The sequence below is a fragment of the Sceloporus occidentalis genome, unplaced genomic scaffold (assembly GCF_023333645.1).
Source record: "Sceloporus occidentalis isolate IW3139 unplaced genomic scaffold, rSceOcc1.0.p SCAF_292, whole genome shotgun sequence".
In the NCBI taxonomy this organism is placed as follows: Eukaryota; Metazoa; Chordata; class Lepidosauria; order Squamata; family Phrynosomatidae; genus Sceloporus; species Sceloporus occidentalis.
The window spans coordinates 281350-300662 of NW_028317272.1; the positions used below are offsets into that span (position 1 = coordinate 281350).

The 19313-nt window shown below is 40.0% G+C and overlaps 2 protein-coding genes across 2 annotated transcripts; both read right to left on the reverse strand.

Moving 5' to 3' along the window:
• Positions 1 to 354: 354 nt before the first annotated feature.
• Positions 355 to 7324, reverse strand: LOC149275299 (extracellular calcium-sensing receptor-like). Its single transcript, XM_089504833.1, has 7 exons — positions 7286 to 7324; positions 5942 to 6114; positions 4785 to 5076; positions 3460 to 4290; positions 2521 to 2742; positions 1361 to 1484; positions 355 to 1268 (listed from the first exon to the last, which is right to left on the reverse strand). The coding sequence occupies exons 1-7, from the start codon at positions 7322 to 7324 to the stop codon at positions 355 to 357; spliced, it is 2595 nt and encodes an 864-aa protein (XP_089360959.1).
• Positions 7325 to 9994: 2670 nt separating this feature from the next.
• Positions 9995 to 16019, reverse strand: LOC149275300 (extracellular calcium-sensing receptor-like). Its single transcript, XM_089504834.1, has 6 exons — positions 15958 to 16019; positions 15323 to 15614; positions 13255 to 14085; positions 11438 to 11659; positions 11008 to 11131; positions 9995 to 10902 (listed from the first exon to the last, which is right to left on the reverse strand). Exons 1-6 carry the CDS (start codon positions 16017 to 16019, stop codon positions 9995 to 9997), a joined length of 2439 nt encoding a protein of 812 aa, XP_089360960.1.
• Between the last annotated feature and the right edge of the window lie 3294 nt (positions 16020 to 19313).

A 19313-nucleotide genomic window follows, 5' to 3' on the forward strand; every position in this document is an offset into this window, starting at 1 on the left:
CCTGTCTAAAAGGACCAGGTCTTTAAACACATTTTACCTAAGGTATGAATTTTCTGCTCCTGGAATATGTCACTGTCAAACAACGCTGCATCTCCTGAGTACAGTAAAACCACCCATGCAAGTGTTTATTGGGTTATTTGGGTAAAGGTAAAAGGCCACCTTGCGAGGTATGTATTTGGACATCTGGTCAGTTTGTGCCCATGTCCTATTTTGGGACAGCTTTGAACCCGGACCTCATCAAATCATTGATACAATTCTAATAACTGTAATTGTTTTCTTCTAAATGTTCCATTTATAATAAGAATATATCACTAATTTTGTTATATTTGTATTGTATATTAAAAAAAGTTAGATTTATCCAACAGGACTCTGGAATTTCTTAATGATATTTTCTCTAGAGTTCATTCGAGGTCTGAATAATATAATAAAACATTTTGGAGCAAACATACAGACAAGCAGGGCCCAGCTGGAAGCCAGGATGGCAAATACTTCCATAGCTACTGTATATCTGCCTTCAGCACTGAGGGAGGCTGGGATAAAAGACACCCAGACACTGAGAAAGGCCAACATGCTGAATGTGATAAACTTGGCCTCATTAAAGTTATCAGGAAGTCTCCTTGCCAGAAAAGCAACAATGAAACTGATGAAGGACAGGAGACCAAGATATCCCAACATGCACCAGAAAGCCGTCAGTGAACCCTCATTACACCCAAGAATGATAACCCTAGGTTGGGATTCAAGGTCCTGTTCTGGAAAGGGAGGGGCAGTGGACAGCCAAGTGACACACAAAATAAACTGTAGAAAAGAACAGGTAGAAATTATCAAGTAGGACACCAAAGGACTTGTCCACTTTTTGAGAGCACTACCAGGTTTGGTGGCCATAAAAGCAAACACTACCATAATTGTTTTTGCCAAAATGCAAGAAATGCAAAGAGTAAAGACCATCCCAAATGCAACTTGACGCAGCAGACATTTTTCTGGTTGAGGGTAACCAATAAAAGCCAAAGAGCAGAGGAAGCAGAAGGACAGAGACACCAGAAGAAGACAACTGAGGGAGTAGTTGTTGGCTTTCACAATTGGTGTCATTCTAAACCGTATGAAGAGCTTTAAAGTAAAATATGGAACCAAAGAGGAAATGATGCTTGTAGAAGCCAGTGTTCTCCCCAGTTGATCTTCATAGGACAGATACTCTATGGGTTTTGGAAGACATACGGATTTCTGTGGATTTGGCCATGTGTCCCATGGACATTTAATACAATCGATGGAGTCTGCAAAATTATATAAAGCACTCGGTTAACATTGATGCTTATGCAATAAGATTTTTACAACACTTTCTTCTTAGATAGCACTATAAACGTACCTGTGCGGTTGGAGATCTCCCCTTGAGGACAGGGAAGACACTGGAAGCAGCAGACAGGTTCTCCTCTTCTAACTACCTTCCAGAAACCTGGGGGGCAACTCTGACTACAGACTGAGGTGGGGACCTGAGGAAGATATGAGTAAAATTTTCTAGGATATCACATTGCAAATAAGTGATTGGTAAACCTAGCCTCCTTGTGTTTTGCTATCTTACTATATGAGGGACATCTCCTATATTTATCTATATATATATATATATATTATTTAAAGTAAAATATTTATTTAAATTAATAAATATGTATAATTTTCTCCAGGGCCGCCGTCAAAAATGTTGGAGCCCCTTACCGAACAAATGGCTGCACTGTCCCACCAAAGATGACCGCCCCCTCCACACCACCAACATTTTCTCTATTTTTGGTGCAAATATGGCACATACACTCTTTTTGGGGGCACAGATGGCACAGACAAACTATTTGGGTGCAAAGATGGCATAGAGAAGCTGTTCATCACCAGACATTACATATAGTCACACAAACAAAAACATAGTCACCGAAACAGTGGGTTTCTTACCTGCTGCTGGCTGCAGCATACACTGAGCTCTGTCTGAAAGAGGGACTCAGCCAATCAGGAGAGGCATCTAAACTCTCAGACAAGCAGGAGAGTTGATAAGTATTTCCTGATTGGCCGAGACCTCCTTCCCCCAGAGGTTCTGTGAGATATATAGTGTTGACAACTCCTTTATAAAAAAATATATATTAGGGTTTGTTTTTGATTAGTGAAAATGGATACCTGGGATGTATTTTTGGCAAATGTACTAAAACAGTGATCTATGAGACCTACTGTATGAGACCTATGGCAAACTTATGACCTAGTTCTATCCATTTTGTTATGGTATTTAGAAGAAGAAGAATGTATTTTATTTACGTACTTTAATTTATAATCTGATTTTCTGCTATTTCCATACATATTGTTCACACATTCAGAGCTGTTGAATGCCGTAATACATTGATATTCACTGAACAGTCTGACATTCTAGACAAAGAGGTACATCAGGGGAGGAAATAGGTACAAAGGGACATGGGGCCCAAAGAGGAACTGGACAAACTAGGTTGGATGACCACTGATGCCAATTTATTTTTTATTGTGGAATCGTTGTAATACCTGTTGATTTCCAGAGTTCCACAGCACAGCACTTGTGTTTATGCTGAAGATTTGGGCAGAGGACGTGTCATACCGGCCCACCTTGACATATCTTATGGCCCCATTCGGGCTCAACTGCCAGTTCACAATGTCGTAGACAGCAGGTGGGTCTCTATTTTTGTCAAAGTAGATTTCTCGACCGCTGCTCAGTGTGACTCTGACCTTATTCATATAGTACAGCAGCTGTAAGCAGGGAAGATGAAGATGGATTATCTATTGTGGACCTTTTAAAAGCTCTCTTTAATACCTGAAGTGGATCTAAAACTGCCATGAATTTTGCCATGAATTTTATTTTTTTTACGCATTCTCTATTACATTACACCCCTTACTTCTGTTACACGATTCCTACCTCATATCCATCATATTATCCCTGTATTTCATTAGCCAACTCCATCATATTTCTTACCATTCTATGGATATAGACTCTACTAGTGTCCTCCTCACCTTCATGATCCACTATATAAACCTTCCGCTCACTCATATTACCTTCCATTATCTATTACATTGTATTTCTCCCTCCTTATCTTCATTGTATATTTACCTAAAAACTCACATGTTTTAGTCCAACTGTTTCTTTATTATATGTCTAGCTCTTCCATCACTTTTTCTTTTACTTAATCCCACTCCCCCATCCCACCATTCCTTAGAAGGAAGCCCAGTCATGTGAAGAACAGCTTACGTGTAGCTAAAATAATAGTATATTTTACTTTAGTAAAGTGAGTGAATTTATCATTTTCTTATTGATAATTTGGAGAAGAGCCCCTACTTCAGATTTTGTATATTGAATGTGGGTGATATTGATTTAGCTCAAGCTACCTCGGTAAAAATACAAATTGAAAGTCTTCAAGTCAACCATCATTCATTTTCTATTCTTAGACCAGTTCATAAAGAAAATATTACCTGCCATGGTTCGAAGTTCAAAATATTTGCACAAAGTCCTTGTTGGAATGGCCCTTCCCCATCTTTGCAGTTTTTTAGATCTTCCAAAGCTTTGGCCACAACATGGACTCCAGTGTAAACACTATAGGTAGTTCTTAAACTAGAGACATCATTGAAACTATTATGGATGTTTTCTAGGACTTCTGATCCAGTGCATTCTTTTACCAGTGTAGACAAATCCCCTGTTTGGTTTGTATCAGTTGCAAATTTGCATGTGAATGCTAACTCCCAAAATATCTTTACCCAATTTCTTCCCAGTGACATAGAAGGATGGATCTTGTTGAGGAACTCCCTTAGTCCTGGAATTGTCCCGCTGTGAAGGGCTAGACCTATGGTTCCAGAAAGCAGAGTTGAAAATCTTCCCTGGGGGTCTAGGGTGGATGTGGACCAAGCTTCACTGGCAACTAATGTCTTCTGTGTCACATTCTGTCTCAACATCTCATGCAGAACAGGAAACAAATCAACATCGGTTGCATAGACTACCACCACCATTGCTGATGATGCCTTCATCACCTTGACTATGTGAAGAGCATTACGATCTGGATGGTTTGTAAGTATGTTCTCGCTGAAGGCCACGCACGCTCCAGCCTTGATTATCTCTTGTCTCACTAGCTGAATTCCCTGCTGGCCATAATCATTGTCTGCAGCTAATAGTCCAATCCAGGTCCAACCTAAATGCAACACTAGATAAGCAAGTCCCTTAGACTGGAAGGTATCGCTGGGGACGGTCCTGAAGAATGAGGGAAACTGAGTCCGGTCACTCAGCAGGGAACTGGTTGAGAAATGGCTGATCTGTAGGGAAAATAAAGTACAGAGTAGTGCATGTGTTTACTACTCAATTGACATCACTACTAAACTTAAATGAGAAATGTGTAATGTGCCCTAATTACGTTGTCTCTCGTATAAAGTGGTGGTGCAGCTTTACTATGTTGGATGAGAAGCTGAAGACTCCAAAAATTATAATCAAATTGAAAAAAGTCATGTGTCTTACGTCTGTGGGTCTTATACCCACAGAAAAAAAACAAAACAGATAAAAGCTAAATAAAAAATGCAGGGGATAAAATGAACTTCACTGCATTTAACATATAAATAAGCATGCATACAAATAATTTTTATTATAAATTATTTTTTTTTCTAATTTTCAGGTAAGCAAATATTTCAATTAACTAATCATTCTGTTCCCGTATTATGCCCTTGAATAACTGCATCCAACAAAAAGTTATGAAAACATATTTTAAATAATCATTATTTTTCCGATTTTCATTTTCTGGAGAATTAAACTTTACCTGTGGATAGCCGTAGACCCCTAAAATGTGAGCCAGGAGTATTGAATGGGTGGAGATAGCTGGTCCAATTATGGAGCTGAGAGGAACGTGTCCAAGACATCTGTAATTGGGGATTACTCTGTCATATCCCGTCAGCACTTGTAGAGCCCCTCCTAAATCGAGTTTCATATTATCACAAGAGTCGTATGCTTGGAACCCAAGAGTAACGTTGGGGAGAATATTTGGATTTGCGTTGATCTCCTCTACAGCATATCTCATAGCTTGAAGCTGCTGATAGCTTTCGAAATGGAACCTTAATAAAGATCAAAACAATTACTTTAGTCATGGACTTCAGTCATGGACTTGAGGTCCTGTTTCCCGTCGATTCCTTTTCATTATAATATCTTTTATAAATCAAATAATTGACACATAAATATGTTATGATTAAGATGGATCTGTATTTCTTGTTTGCCAAAATCAAGGGGAAGGTGGGGTAACAAAATATGAATCCCACCTCACCAAAAACCAGAGAAAACACTCTAAAGCACACTTGATGACCTAGAACAGATAACTATATTGCAGGGGACCCTCCAGAAAACTTTGCTGATTGCTCCTGGAAACCATGCTGGGAATAATTAATTTTTTTATGGCTCCGGGGAGCTCTTCTCCTTCATAATCCATAATAGGCCCTGTTTAAGGAAAATATATGATGTAAAACTGAATTGACCAACTGATGGCCTTCAGGAGGTGTTTGGAGGTGAGTTGGTTGAGGTGAGTTACCATCATACTCATGTGCGATTTAGGTCCGGGAATCAGATCAGGGCTCTATTTTATCGGCATGGAGAAGTGGTATTTGGCACTTCATACCCAGAAAGGGGGGCACACTCCCATCCCCTTTGTTTTCCATCAAAGGCTAGCTCTACTCCTAAGCATGGAGCAACCTCCCCACTATTTTCGCAGACCTCTGGGGTCTAGTCACCATAGTTCAAATTCCTGTGCCATTCACAAAAAATATCCTTTTGGCATAGATCAAAAAACATTACATGTTACAAGATAACTTCTGAGTTCTTATGGACACCATTAAAGAGAGAGACCACTACTGAGAATTCTGGGAGAGGAATAGGAAAATACATAGGGGGTCTAAAACACCAAGGAAACAGCATGGCAAAGCCCCTTACATTGTACATGTGGTGCTCGGTGGTCTATCTGTCAAGAAGTCATCTCGATGGACCCTGTCAAGATGTAATGGCAACAAGACTCCAATCATCACATCCCCAGGCTGGATCATTCCTGTAAGCTCTGGTACATGGAGGCTACACGGATGCTCTTTGGAGTAAGATGCATGAATGAGCTGAGACAGGAAGATTTGCCAAATTACCTGATACAAAAATGCCATGGTTTTATGATACGACAGGGCAAACCTGGGAACATAAAAAAAAAAAATAGTATTTCCTATAATTTATAGCAAAGGACACATTCCAAGTACTTCACTTTCATTATTAGGGACATTCGGGCAAGTTCTCCAGGCTTTATCTGCTCAGGATTAAAAAATAGCTTAAAAACTGTTTTTCTTTAAATACAAATTAACAATAAGAACTAAACGAATGAGGAAACGAATGAACCTACAATATAAAACCCGTGTATAACGTCTACTATCTATCCCCCTGGGGTCACCCTACCATTGTGTATCAACGAGCAATTATTTATTAACACATGCCGCAGAATTTCAAATTGAATAGTCTATGTAGAAGACCCCAATAATTTGAAAATGGATGAAAAAAATGAATGTTGTTTATTATGTTATTTTGTACATTTATAAAATCCATACTCCCAATGCTTTAAAATATAGAAACCGAAACTATTTCTAGTACTCACAATTGTATTGCAGTAATCATTCCAAAATGAAGGAAACAGCAATAAAAAAATAGTTGGATTTCAGCAGGGCCACTCCAGGTTGATGAGTTTAATTTAAGGACAGTTCGGAAGAATTAAGATTTTGAGGACATCGCTGTCCATGATGATCGTTCCTGTCCTCAGTGTGTATGCGACATCTGTGATATCAGGCACATCTTATTATACTGAAAATGTGAATTGGAACGCATCATTCTAAGGTCAAATTTAATATACGGTGATATGTTTTACTATATAGCATTACGGTGATATAGTGATGATAGGTACGAAAAAGGCAGGTCCTCTTAGTATTCCAATGAATAAAAAATGTCATGGATTATTATTTTGTGCCTGTACGTGGCTGCAGACTGTGTCATTGCTATATTTGTAATAAAAAAAATTAGTCACAAAATTGACATTTTGGTCACTTTGGAATTGGAATTTCCACTGCCAAAAAGGTCAGTTAATGAATTCTCATGGACAGAAAGCTCAGTTACAGAATTCTCCCAGACAGAGCGCTCAAAAACAGAACAGCTTCCTCCAGATCAGAAGTTTGTCAGAGATTAGTCAGAGGCAGAAGGCTCAGTACATAGTCTTGTTCTTCTACACGCTTATCCCGGAGGCCGGGATACCGATAAGACGTCCTTAGTCTTCCGTGAGGCATCAGACATGCTGGATTTATAGAGAAGCCCTGTGCCAATGCAGCCTCTAAATAGCAAACAGTCGAAGAGTTAAAAAGGGACATTTCCCAAAGGAAATACCTGTAACACACCTGTAGACCTGTATTCTTAACCCCCTGAGAGGCACATTACGGTAATCACCGCAGAGATGGGGATTCCCACCTGTCTCGGGTTTATCGTTCAGTCACAAGCATTCTCCCAGAATAGAGGTCAGACATGCCAGTTGTATAATATGTGAAATGTTATTAAAATCCATATTATATGGAATCTCTCTACCTTTACGACAATTCTCTGCATAGAAGGCCTCATTTCCTTTTGCAGTCCCTTATATCATAATCTTAGCATTTTAGCATCTTAGAACGCCCTGTCACCACCAATCTGGCCCTGCTCGGATGGTCTTTGAAAGTGAGAGTGTGGATTTTCAATTGAATCCTGCCGGGACAAAGAAAATAATAATTGAAATAATAGTTAAAGGGTCAGGAAAAGGGTTTTTTTTGTTGACACTACATCTTAGATCTCACTTTATGACAGGAAGATGATTCAGGAAGGCACTCATAATTGGGGACAACTGTCTCACAAAATACACGATGGTTGGGAGCAGTGTTCCCTCCAAGCTGTGCGCTTTTAGAGAGCGCATATGTCCAAAAATTGTGCGCACAACAGTTTTTCCCAAAAAAAGAAAAAAAAATGTTTTTTGAAACTTTATGCGGCGCGGATATTGTGCGCACAAAATTAGATGGAACATTGGTTGGGAGATATGCAAAAATAGTAACATTTTAATTAAGAGGTCAGGCGACAAGAAACATAAGCCAGGTTACCACCTAAACTTATTGGCTGGTACCAGCATCCATATATACTTCACAGTGAATTACCAGATAGGCTGAGACAACGCAACATATGGATGGGCGTCTGAAGCCTTGAAAGGAAAATCACATTTAAGACATACACCAACAGCACACTCTGGGAATTTTTTCCTCCATTTACCATGCCTTCTAAATGTCCCCTTTAGTACCCAAGCTCCTGATGCCCCTATTTTCTCTCGTGATGCCCTTCTTTTCTAGGAGCTCAGCATGTTTGCTGGGTGTGAGAGTAGAACAGGGTTCTACAGCCCTAATACCTTCTCCTACGTTGACCTAATAAACGATATCTTCCACTAAAGACTTAATTTTCTCATAGGCAATTACGGCAATATCCATATATTTATTATACCTAGAACTATGATGGTGTAATTGCTGTGAAAGCTTTTGCTTTAAAGCAAAGTAAATTATATTTTTGGAAAAGAGGTTACAGGTACTTAAATTATTAATTCAATTTAAGACGACTGACCGGTAATATATTTTTTTGCAGTTTATGCACTTAGGCCGTTATATATTGCGATGGGATGCTCAAGAACAAAGTTCTATGCTACCTCTACAATGTGGTGTGGGGTAAACTTACCTACTGGCCCCCAAAGGCCATTGGGGGGCTTAGGGAACTTCATCATTAGCTGTATGAGAGATCTCTTCTTAAAAAAGGACTGGAATACACCTCGGCACATCTTGCTGTCATTTATACCCATGCCACGATCAACAGATTAATCCTATCACTGTTATAAAGTGTCCTAGAATTGACACCCTCCTCGTGAAAGTGGGTACGTGTCATTTTTTAAACAATGCTATTTACCAATGCAGAAAATATGTAAGAAAAGTGTGTGTGTGGTAGGGTAACCATATGTCCCGGACTGCCCGGGATAGTCCCGCAATGACACTTTAATTCCTGGATCCCGCTCATCAATGCATTGTCCCGGAATGAGAATTCCGATTGAAGGAGGACTGAGCCAATCAGGAGAGACTTCTCAACTCTCCTGATTGACTGAGAGTTCAGAAGCCTCTCCTGATAGGCTGAGTCCCTCCTTCACACCAACTCAGTGTAAGCTGCACCCAGCATCAGGTATGTGTGTTTGTCTGTTTGTGTGACTGTGTGTATGTGACTGTGTTTGTCTGTTTGTGTGACAGTGTTTGTCTGTTTGTGTGACTGTGTCTGTAATGTCTGGTAATAGAGGAGCGAATTCTCTGAATCTGCTCATGCCTGGTAAAAGAGGGGTTAACACTCTGAATCTACTTATGCCTGTAATGATTTTATGTATATTATTAAATCTGAAATCAACATGGCTTCCAAGGCTTCTTAATAATGAATATATAATAGTATATGTGAATCAGTGTGTATGTGATATATATATATACATATATAATATAAAATGTATTTATGTGTATGTGAAGGTGTGTATATGTAAATCAGTGTGTACGTGAGATATATATATAACATAAAAATGTTTTATGTGTGTGTGACAGTATGCATATGTGAATCAGTGTATATATATATATATATATATATATATATATATATATATATATATATATATAAATATACGCCTGTGTGTGATCTCATCCGCTTCAAAGTGTGTCCCTGAATGGCAAAAATAAAATGTGGTCACCCTACTGTGTGGAGGGGGGTGGATTTCTGATCAAGCAAACAGACCATTAATTAACCTTATAAAGGAAACAAAAGTTATAAAACAGTGGCATTGAATTTGAATTTTGTTTAATTATACATTGTCCGTTGGCAATAAGAATATATTTTTACTTTTTGAATATTTATTTTGTATTTTAATATCACTTCTATCTATTCAGATGAATTCTGGAATTTCTTGATCAGGTTGTCTCTAGAGTTCATACTGCGTCTGCATAATATAATAAAACATTTCGGAGCAAACATACAGGCAAGAAGAGCCCAACTAGAAGCCAAGATGGCAAATATTTCCATGGCCACAATGTACCTGCCCTGAGCACTGAGGGAAGCTGGGATAAAAGACACCCAGACACTGAGAAAGGCCAACATGCTGAATGTGATAAACTTGGCCTCATTGAAGCTATCTGGAAGTCCCCTGGCCAGGAAAGCAACAATAAAACTGATGGAGGCCAGGAGACCAAGATACCCCAGCATGCTCCAGAAAGCTGTGGGTGAGCCTTGATTACAGTCAAGAATGATAACTCTGGGTTGAGGGTCCTGTACTGGAAAGGGAGGCGCAATGGACAACCAAACAATGCACAAAATAAACTGTAGAAGAGAGCAGATAGAAACAATCAAGTAGGACACTAAAGGACTAGTCCACTTTTGAAGAGCACTACCAGGTTTGGTAGCCATGAAGGCTAAAACCACCAGGATTGTTTTGGCCAAGATGCAAGAAATGCAGATCGTAAACACCATTCCAAATGCAACTTGGCGCAGCAGACATGTTTCTGGTTGGGGATAACCAATAAATGACAAGGAGCAGAGGAAGCAGAAGGACAGAGACACCAGGAGAAGACAACTGAGGGAGTAGTTGTTGGCTTTTATGATGGGTGTTGTCCTGAACTGTATGAAGAGCTTCAAAACAAAAAATGGAACCAAAGAGGACACAATACTTGTAGAAGACAGCGTTCTGCCCAGTGGGTCTTCATAGGACAGATACTCTACGGGTTTTTGGAGACATATAGATTTCTCTGGATTTGGCCATGTGTCCCATGGACATTTAATACATTCGGTTGAGTCTGCAAAATAATGATAGACAATCAGTGAACATTGATGTCTATATGATAATATTTTATTTCAAAATTATCAAAAAAAAAATAAAAAAATCCTAAACATACCCATACCTGTGCTGTTAGAGATCTCCCCTTGAGGACAAGGAAGACACTGGAAGCAGCAGACAGGTTCTCCCCTTTTAGCTGCCTTCCAGAAACCAGGGGGACAGCTCTGACTGCAGACTGAAACAGGGACCTGGGGAGATATTAAAATATTCTAGTACATGATTTTCCATATTCCAGTGGCAGGTAAACTTAGAAACTTTGTGTTTTGCTATCTTACCATAAGGGAAACATCTAACAAGTACTATGTAGGTGTAAAATACCATGGCTGTCTGGAAAAGTTAACAAAACTGGGTATTTATGACAAAAGGGGGGATTTTATCAAGAGTTTTAATGTGCTGTCTAAAACGAAGACTGGCCAAACTGAATATGAACATATGAGAACCTGCATGTTACCCACATGCAACAATTTGGTTTAAGAGAAGCATTATGTTAGCACCTGTCGATCTCCAGAATTCCACACCACGGCACTTGTGTTGATAGTGAAGATTTGGGTGGAGGCCATGTCATACTGGCCAACCTTAACGTATCTTATGCCCCCACTTGGGTTCAGCTGCCAGTTCACGATGTCATAGACTGCAGGAGGGTCTCCATTTCTGTCAAAGTAGATTTGCCGGCCACTGCTCAATGTGACTCTCGCCTTCTTTATATAGTACAGCAGCTGTAAAGCAGGAAAGATGAAGAGGGATTATGGCCTTCAATCACCTGACGAAGGGTCTAGCGGAGCATTTTGTTGGTTTTCCAAGCCAAATTTAAAGGTACACATTTTGCAGAATCCCCTAAATACATTTATACCTACCGCCAGTTAGCTCCAATACTGTCTCGGCAAAGGTTCCACGGGTGGGGGGCATGGATCTAATGAGACCCCCTCATGCATGCATGCACAGAAGCATTCCCATTGATTTTAATAGTGATGCTTTCCTGACACTAATTGGCCGCTTATTTACTTAACTATATATTTTTTTCTAAGTTGCATATCACGGCTCATTTTCCACTACCTACGTATTCACATGTGAAAACTTCAGCGCTTTCCAAATTACCCCCTTACAGGAACTTCTTAAAACTTTTTCCTCACCTACCTATCTACCTAACAGTAGAGTGTCGCCCAGAATTAGCATTTCCCTCCGACTAAGTATTTTAAAGTTTACTTGCTTATGGTGGTCTTTGAAAGGACTACTGACGCAGTAACCCAGCAGAGAAGGGGAAAAAGGGGGCAACCAAAACTGGAAAATGCTTGCCACAGAGCCTGTTTGCCCCAGAGCCTGGTAACATTCTCAGGCAGCAGATGTTCAGAACAGCCATAATGATCTCCAGCTGATATCGTATATGATTAAATCCCTTTCCCATACCTTTCTTTTTATAAAGTAGAGATTAATTAAATAGTACAATTTGGAAGAAATAGAAATCAACTTTTTTATGATTAACCAAACATGAAACTACCACAGTGGAATTATTATATATAACGTACATATGCTTGTGGTCTGTATACCTAGTTATTGTGGCGCAAAGCTAGTATAGAACTGCGCCCATGCCTGGTCTGTACCATCTTCTGGAGGAAACCTTTATGGTGTTTGTGTATTTTCCTAAAGGCATTGGTATGAAGTAGAAAAAAAGGCTTTCAAATAAGGTGACAATAGTTATCCATGTAGCTCAATGCCAGGAGGGTCAAAAAGGCTCTTCATTTAAGGAGATGCTAGAAATATGAGCTATAGGTTCTACGTCCAAAGCTGTCAGTGTGGCATCAACAGAAACTGACAGGTTGACTCATTGAGTATTGCAATATATTTTTTATCTTTTTACTAACATTTTATTTTTAAATGTTTCCTATTTACCATTCCTTATTGGTGTACGTGTGTGCTTTAATGTATGATGTTTGTTAGTATTTGGTGTTAGCATGCGTGTGTGGGAGCATGAGTGTGTGTGTCTGCGTATGATGTTAGAGTGTCTGTCAGTGTATGGTGTTAGTATGTATGTGTGTGTAGTATGTAAAACTTTTAGTTTTTTTCCATGATGAGGCACCAAAGAAATGCTGCACCCAGGTGCCACAATACCCAGGCACACCCTTGGAACTACCTCGGTTGCACTGCTCATAGAAGCATACACCACTTTTTAATGGCATTTTTTTTGGCATGATTTTGTTTTTATTTATAATTTGGAGTCCCTATCTCGTGCTCCCTATAAGTGATGTGGGTAATATTGATTTAGATTGGGCTGATTCTTGTCTTATTCCTGTACCAGTCGTTATGAAAATATTACCTGCCATGGCTTGAAATTCCAAATATTTGCACATGATCCTTTGTGGAACGGACCTTCTCCGTCTTTGCAGTTTTTTAGATTTTCCAAAGCTTTGGCCACAACCTGTACTGCGGTGTAAACACTATAAGTGACTCTTAAACTAGATATGTCGTTGAAACTATTCTCTATGTCATCAAGGACTTCTGATCCAGTGCATTCTTTTACAGAAGAAGCCAAATCACCTGTTTGGTTTGTGCCAGTAGCAAATCTGCAGCTGAATGCTAACTCCCAAAATATCTTTACCCAATCTCTTCCCGATGAGATAGAAGGATGGATCTTGTTGAGGAACTCCCTTAGCCCTGGAATTGTCCCACTGTGGAGGGCTAGACCTATTGTTCCAGAAAGGAGAGTGGAAAATTTTCCCAGGGAGCGTAGGGTGGACGTGGACCAAGCTTCACTGGCAACTAATGTCTTCTGTGTCACATTCTGTCTCAACATCTCATCCAGAACGTGAAGCAATTCAATATCAGCTGCATAGATAACTATAACCTTGGCTGTTGATGCCTTCATCACCTTGACTATATGAGGAGCATTGTGATCTGGATGGTTTCTAAGTATGTTCTCACTGAAGGCAACGCACGCTCCAGCCTTGATTATCTCTTGTCTCACTAGCTGAATTCCCTGCCGGCCATAATCAGTGTCTACAGCTAATAGTCCAATCCATGTCCAACCCAAATGCAACACCAGATGAGCAAGTCCCTTAGACTGGAAGGTATCGCTGGGGACGGTCCTGAAGAACGAGGGAAACTGAGTCCGGTCGCTGAGCAGGGAACTGGTTGAGAAATGACTGATCTGTTGGGAAAATAAAGTATTCAATGTGTTTCATGAATACATAAGCAACATAATTGATGTCAAGGCTTCAAAATACGATTTTTTTCATAATAAGAATAGAAAAGAGAAATATGTAACATGTCATCACTTTGTGTTGGCTGTGAATTAATTGGTGTCCATAACAACCTGTGGAGGTCAGTCCTTAGAAGCTTTATTATTATTATTTATTTGTACGGGTTTTCAGTGCTCAGGGCCAATTAAGGTATTAAGCCAGTATCACAACCTCATGCTGACGAGTCCCATTAAGGACAAAAAAGCTGTCCATGAGCGGTGATCTGGCTACTGCACCTCTTACCCGAGTTTTGTCTAAAGGCTGTCTTGTACAGCGGGCAATTACTCTCAAGGATTCCATGTATAACCCCTTAATGACAAATCCTGTACATGTACGGGCTCAAAATGCATTGTTTTCAATGGGTTTAAGAACCGCCCATTGTCCTTAAGGGGATAAAGTGGATATAGAGGCAAAAGGTGATCATTGTTGACCTTATTTGCATGCGCCTACCCAGAAACCTTTGCGGTTGCGGCAGCACCATGAGATTTCTGAGGGAAAAAAACAAGCCTTCTGGCTTGTCTGGTGTCTGTAGATGAGCGTGTAATAATGCTTCTGCTACCCTTTTAATTTTAAGTGGAAGGGTTTTCCATCACCTTTACCCACCATAACTTATGTAATGGTATTTCAGGGCCAATTTAGGAACACGCGTATGCATTACTCCAGAGCAGCCGTCTTCAATGTGGTTGTAAGGCTTTTTCTCTTAGTCTACCAGTTCAAGGCTACAAAATACAAATCTTCCAACGATAACTATGGAACTAAGAATTATATAACCTGCCATAACTGGCATAACTGGTTCTAAACATAACTGGTTCTATTGATGGTTGGTACAATTATCTTATAAGTTCCAAGTCAAACACAAGAGTCCTGTATTTAAAATGTCATGTTCACTATACAGCCCCATATGTATAATATGTTATTAAAGCCCTACTTACATATTGTAGTGTAATACTATAACATTGTCTCAAGAAGTTCACCGGTAAAAAAAACAAAAAAAGAGTCTGGAATTTAAGATCAGCATTTTTTAAAATAATTAACCCACAGAAGTAACCGACCCACCAAAACATTTAAAAGTATGAAAGCATTTTTGTAATCAGTAGAATTCCCCAGATTTCTGTCGTTTCATGTTTCTGAAGAATGAGACGTTACCTGCGGATAATTATAGACACCTAAAATGTGAGCCAGGAGGACTGAATGAGTGGACATAGCAGATCCAATTATGGAGCTGAGAGGAACGTGCCCAAGACATCTGTAATTGGGGATAGCTCTGTCAAATCCCGTCAGCATTTGTAGAGTCCCTTCTAAGTCAGTCTTTAGATTGTCACAAGAATCGTATGCTTGAAAACCAAGAGTTATGTTGAGGAGGATATCTGGATTTTCATTGATCTCCTTCAGAGCGTATCTCATGGCTTCAAGCTGCTGATAGCTTTCAAAGTGGAACCTTGAGCAAAATCGTGAGAATAAGTACATTGTTAGGGAGTATTTTAAACATTGGAAAGAAAATAATAAAATAAACAGTAAAGGCTACACAGGGGGACTATGGACTGTTTGAGAAGATGTTCTCCCCTGACCAGAAAAGCAAGCTGTGACATTGACTCCATTGAGGCACCCTACAGTACACCTTAACTGAAAGCGGTGAAGTGGATGGGTAAGGAGGCAGGTTGTCCCACCTCTACCTGCACCTTTAATTACACCCGCTAAAAGTGACCTGGTTTGGAAACCTGAAAAGTTGGGGGGATATAGCCTTGAACTCCTTCCAGTAGGAATATAAAATAACAATTTACCAATCAGAGTAAACCTCAGGGGCAAGGCAGTCCCCTTGTTGAAAGGAATGTGCATCCGTCATGACGGGTTTAAACCTACCACATTCATGATGGCATAGTGTGTCAGGAAAGGGTTAAGTTATGACTCTAGGTCCACCATAACTAGGCAAACTATGCATCCCGAAAACTAACTGTACATTCAAATGAAATGTTTTATCATTGACGTCTCTCCTAGTATCTCATATACTTCATGTGCTGTGTGCTCAGCACCAAGCAACTCTTTTTTTGTCTCCATTATTCTATCTCATTATTTGTATACCTACTTTTAAACTCAATAGCATGCTCTGCAACATTTGTCACTATGACCTCCCATTTCAAGGAAAAAATGGGCGACCCGGAGGATTCAGGTCTTGACCCGGAGAACCAGAGGAGCAGCGCTCACCCGGTAATCTCCAGGTCAAACCCGGAGCGTTCCCAGGTATGCTGATGTACTCTTGATCTCTGGGCCAGGCCCACCCAACCAATTTAACTACCCAAATAATTAACACAACACCAAAAAGTGGGGTGGAAAAGGCCACAGTCAATTTATTTATTTAACCAAGCCATTGCCACCCAACCTAAACCAAAACTAGATCTGTTAACTCGACGTATGTTATAAATACCATAAATAATTAACATGAATAAATAACAAAAAAACGAAAAACACCCCTAAGCTTACCAGGCTATCCAGGTACCACCAACACAGGGGAGGACATACCAAGATGCCCAACTCAAGACTCGAGGCCCCGATCACCACCAGCCAGGAACCTGCCACTGAAATGCCACCAAATGCACTCCCCCGGAGCATTCACCCCCAAGATGCCTGATAAGCTGGCATGTGACAAAACGAACCGCCTGTCACCGACTGTGACAAAATTCACCGCCCACCCAACAGCACAAACAATAGAGAAGGAGGGTGGGATAAACTACACGAGGTAGGGTGACACACAAAAAATGTCCCCTAGTGTAGTGACACCCGTCCTTAAATAAACTCCACCCCCAAAACTCAAAAAATGCAGTCAGGCCTGGCCCTACTCTGCATTCCAGTCAAGGCCCACTCCGGCCTATTTTGGCCCCTGTGGGCATCAATACATAACACTTTCCTTACCTCTTAACCTCAATGATAACCCACCCACAGTAGAGTGCACAGTGGAGTTACAGCTATTTGGCCAATGCATTGGATGATTATTCACTGTGGGGAGTGCATTTCCGAGCCAGTGAGCCAGAAATAGAATGTTACGTAAAGAACATGTTGGGAAAACAAAGAAATCCTTGTTCATAATACACGCATCCAAATACCTCACACGTCTCATTTAAGGGACATTGAGAGAGATGTCTGGTACCCAAATACAACGCTCAGACATATTAAGGAAATAGCATCACCACCCCCTTACATTGTACAGGTGGGACTTGGTGGCCTCTCATTGAAGAAGACATATTTTTGGACCTTATCCATATGTAATGGCAACAGAACTCCAATCATCACATCCCCAGGTTGGGTCATCCCTGTGAGCTCTGAAACATGGAGGCTACATGGAGTCTCTTTCGAAAAAAATGCATGAATAAGATGAGACAAGAAGATTTGCCAAATTGCCTTATACAGAAAACCCATCATGGTGTCATATGGCCAGAAAAACCTGTGAACATCAAAAAATAAAACAATGAGCATCTCCCATCATCTACAGCAACGGAACCATTCTAAATATTGTGCTTTCATTATCAAGGACACTATGGCCAGCTCAAACCTTCTCGAAAGAGAAGTTCAACAAGGCATGGACCTCATTGCCATTACCCACCCGTCCTGTTACAACTAAACAATTATTTAAACATACTATGGAATCTCAAGTTTAATAACACATACACTAGATAAAACATGAGCAATTTAGACCACGGACTGTAGGAAAAAATGTAGGTACCTGTTGTGCTATTTTAAACTTTTTGTATTGTCTAGACTCTGTTGTTCTAAAATATGGGGCAAAAAAACCTGTAAATCTATCCCAAACGAAATACAGTACTCACGATTGTATTCCAGTAAGCATTCCACAACAAGGCAAATGGTATGAATACATTTAGGTGGCAAAATTTTCAGCAGGTTCTTCAATGACAAGTTAGCAGGAGAAACGTTTGAAGGTCACCTCTGTCCATCTTGTTCCTGTCCTGTCACTGTGTATGGGAAGTTGTACTTGTTATACTGGAAATGTGCTTTCAAATTTGAAGAAATCACACTGATATCTTAACAGAAACAAAAAATAAAACCATGGACCACTACTTTAAAGCGATATAGCGATGTCATTAGTGTGCGAGGGAGACTTCTGGACATATACACTGGGAGGGATACACCTGCTCGTTGAATTGAGCTTCTCCCAGGTTCTCACTGTGCTCCAACTCACAAATAATTCATATTTTATGTCTGTTTATGGTTACAGACAGTGGTGGCACTTTAAAAATGATTAATAATAAGAGAATTATACAGAATGGTCACCGACCAAATTCCGAGTTAAAGAAATGGTAGAACCTCGTAGATCAAGGTTAATGTCAGAGAGCGAGGCACTGAGAAAGCACCAGACGAAATGACTTTACCATACGCTTGTTCACCATGTGCCATCAGATATGATATTCCTGTGCCGGAATTGAAAATTTCCATGTATATATAGTCCCCGACGCCACTGTCTTTACAAACACAATAATTGCTGTACATTTGGGAATTCCCAGCTGTATGGAGATCCTTGGGGGTTTCAAACACTCACAATTACTCTCCTAGGCTTGACAATTACACCTGGCAGTTTGACATCCCACCCAAGCAGTTAACTGTTGGGAAGGTAAAACCACGCTTAACTCTTTGAGTTCTGGGGTGTTAAAATGTATAGGAATGCATTCCAACTGGGTTTCCCTAGATGCATAATATCCTTCAAATGTATATGAACCTACTTGGAGGTTCTAGGGATAGAGGATCTAATTTCTTTTTCCGAAAACCCTTGTATCATAATCATATTTTTCATCATATGAAGTGTTTGAGATTGGATTTCTGTAGGCTGCATTCAGTTTATTGTTAATAATGCCATTCATGTCAGAATGTAAAAATCCCTCGTCCTTTCTAACTCTCAAATTTCATTCGCTTAAGAATTCACTAAGGTGAACCTACTGCAGGTTGAAGGATTTATTTAGTAAACAGTCTGATGAACCCATGACTGCATTCACTTGCTCCTGCTCCAGGTGAGTGCAGTTAAGTTTTTGTGAGTTGACCTTAGCTTGCAACTTGAGACATATTTATCTTGACCCTCAATGGGTTTCACGAACTACCTCATCTCATGCAGATTGGCCAGAGGTTCCTGTCCTTT

Bases quoted from the DNA above. Each gene is read 5' to 3' on its own strand.
- LOC149275299 (XM_089504833.1), bottom strand. From the start codon at position 7,324: ATGTCTGATGCCTCACGGAAGACTAAGGACGTCTTATCG. The intron at 4,291-4,784 runs GTAAAGTTTAAT...TTTTCCCTACAG, and splicing joins GGGTCTACGGCTATCCACAG to ATCAGCCATTTCTCAACCAG. The intron at 1,485-2,520 runs GTATTACAACGA...TATCTTCCTCAG, and splicing joins GGAACTCTGGAAATCAACAG to GTCCCCACCTCAGTCTGTAG.
- LOC149275300 (XM_089504834.1), bottom strand. From the start codon at position 16,019: ATGACGGATGCACATTCCTTTCAACAAGGGGACTGCCTTGCCCCTGAG. The intron at 15,615-15,957 runs GTAAATTGTTAT...ATTTTGCTCAAG, and splicing joins CCTGAGGTTTACTCTGATTG to GTTCCACTTTGAAAGCTATC. The intron at 10,903-11,007 runs GTATGGGTATGT...ATTATTTTGCAG, and splicing joins GGAGATCTCTAACAGCACAG to ACTCAACCGAATGTATTAAA.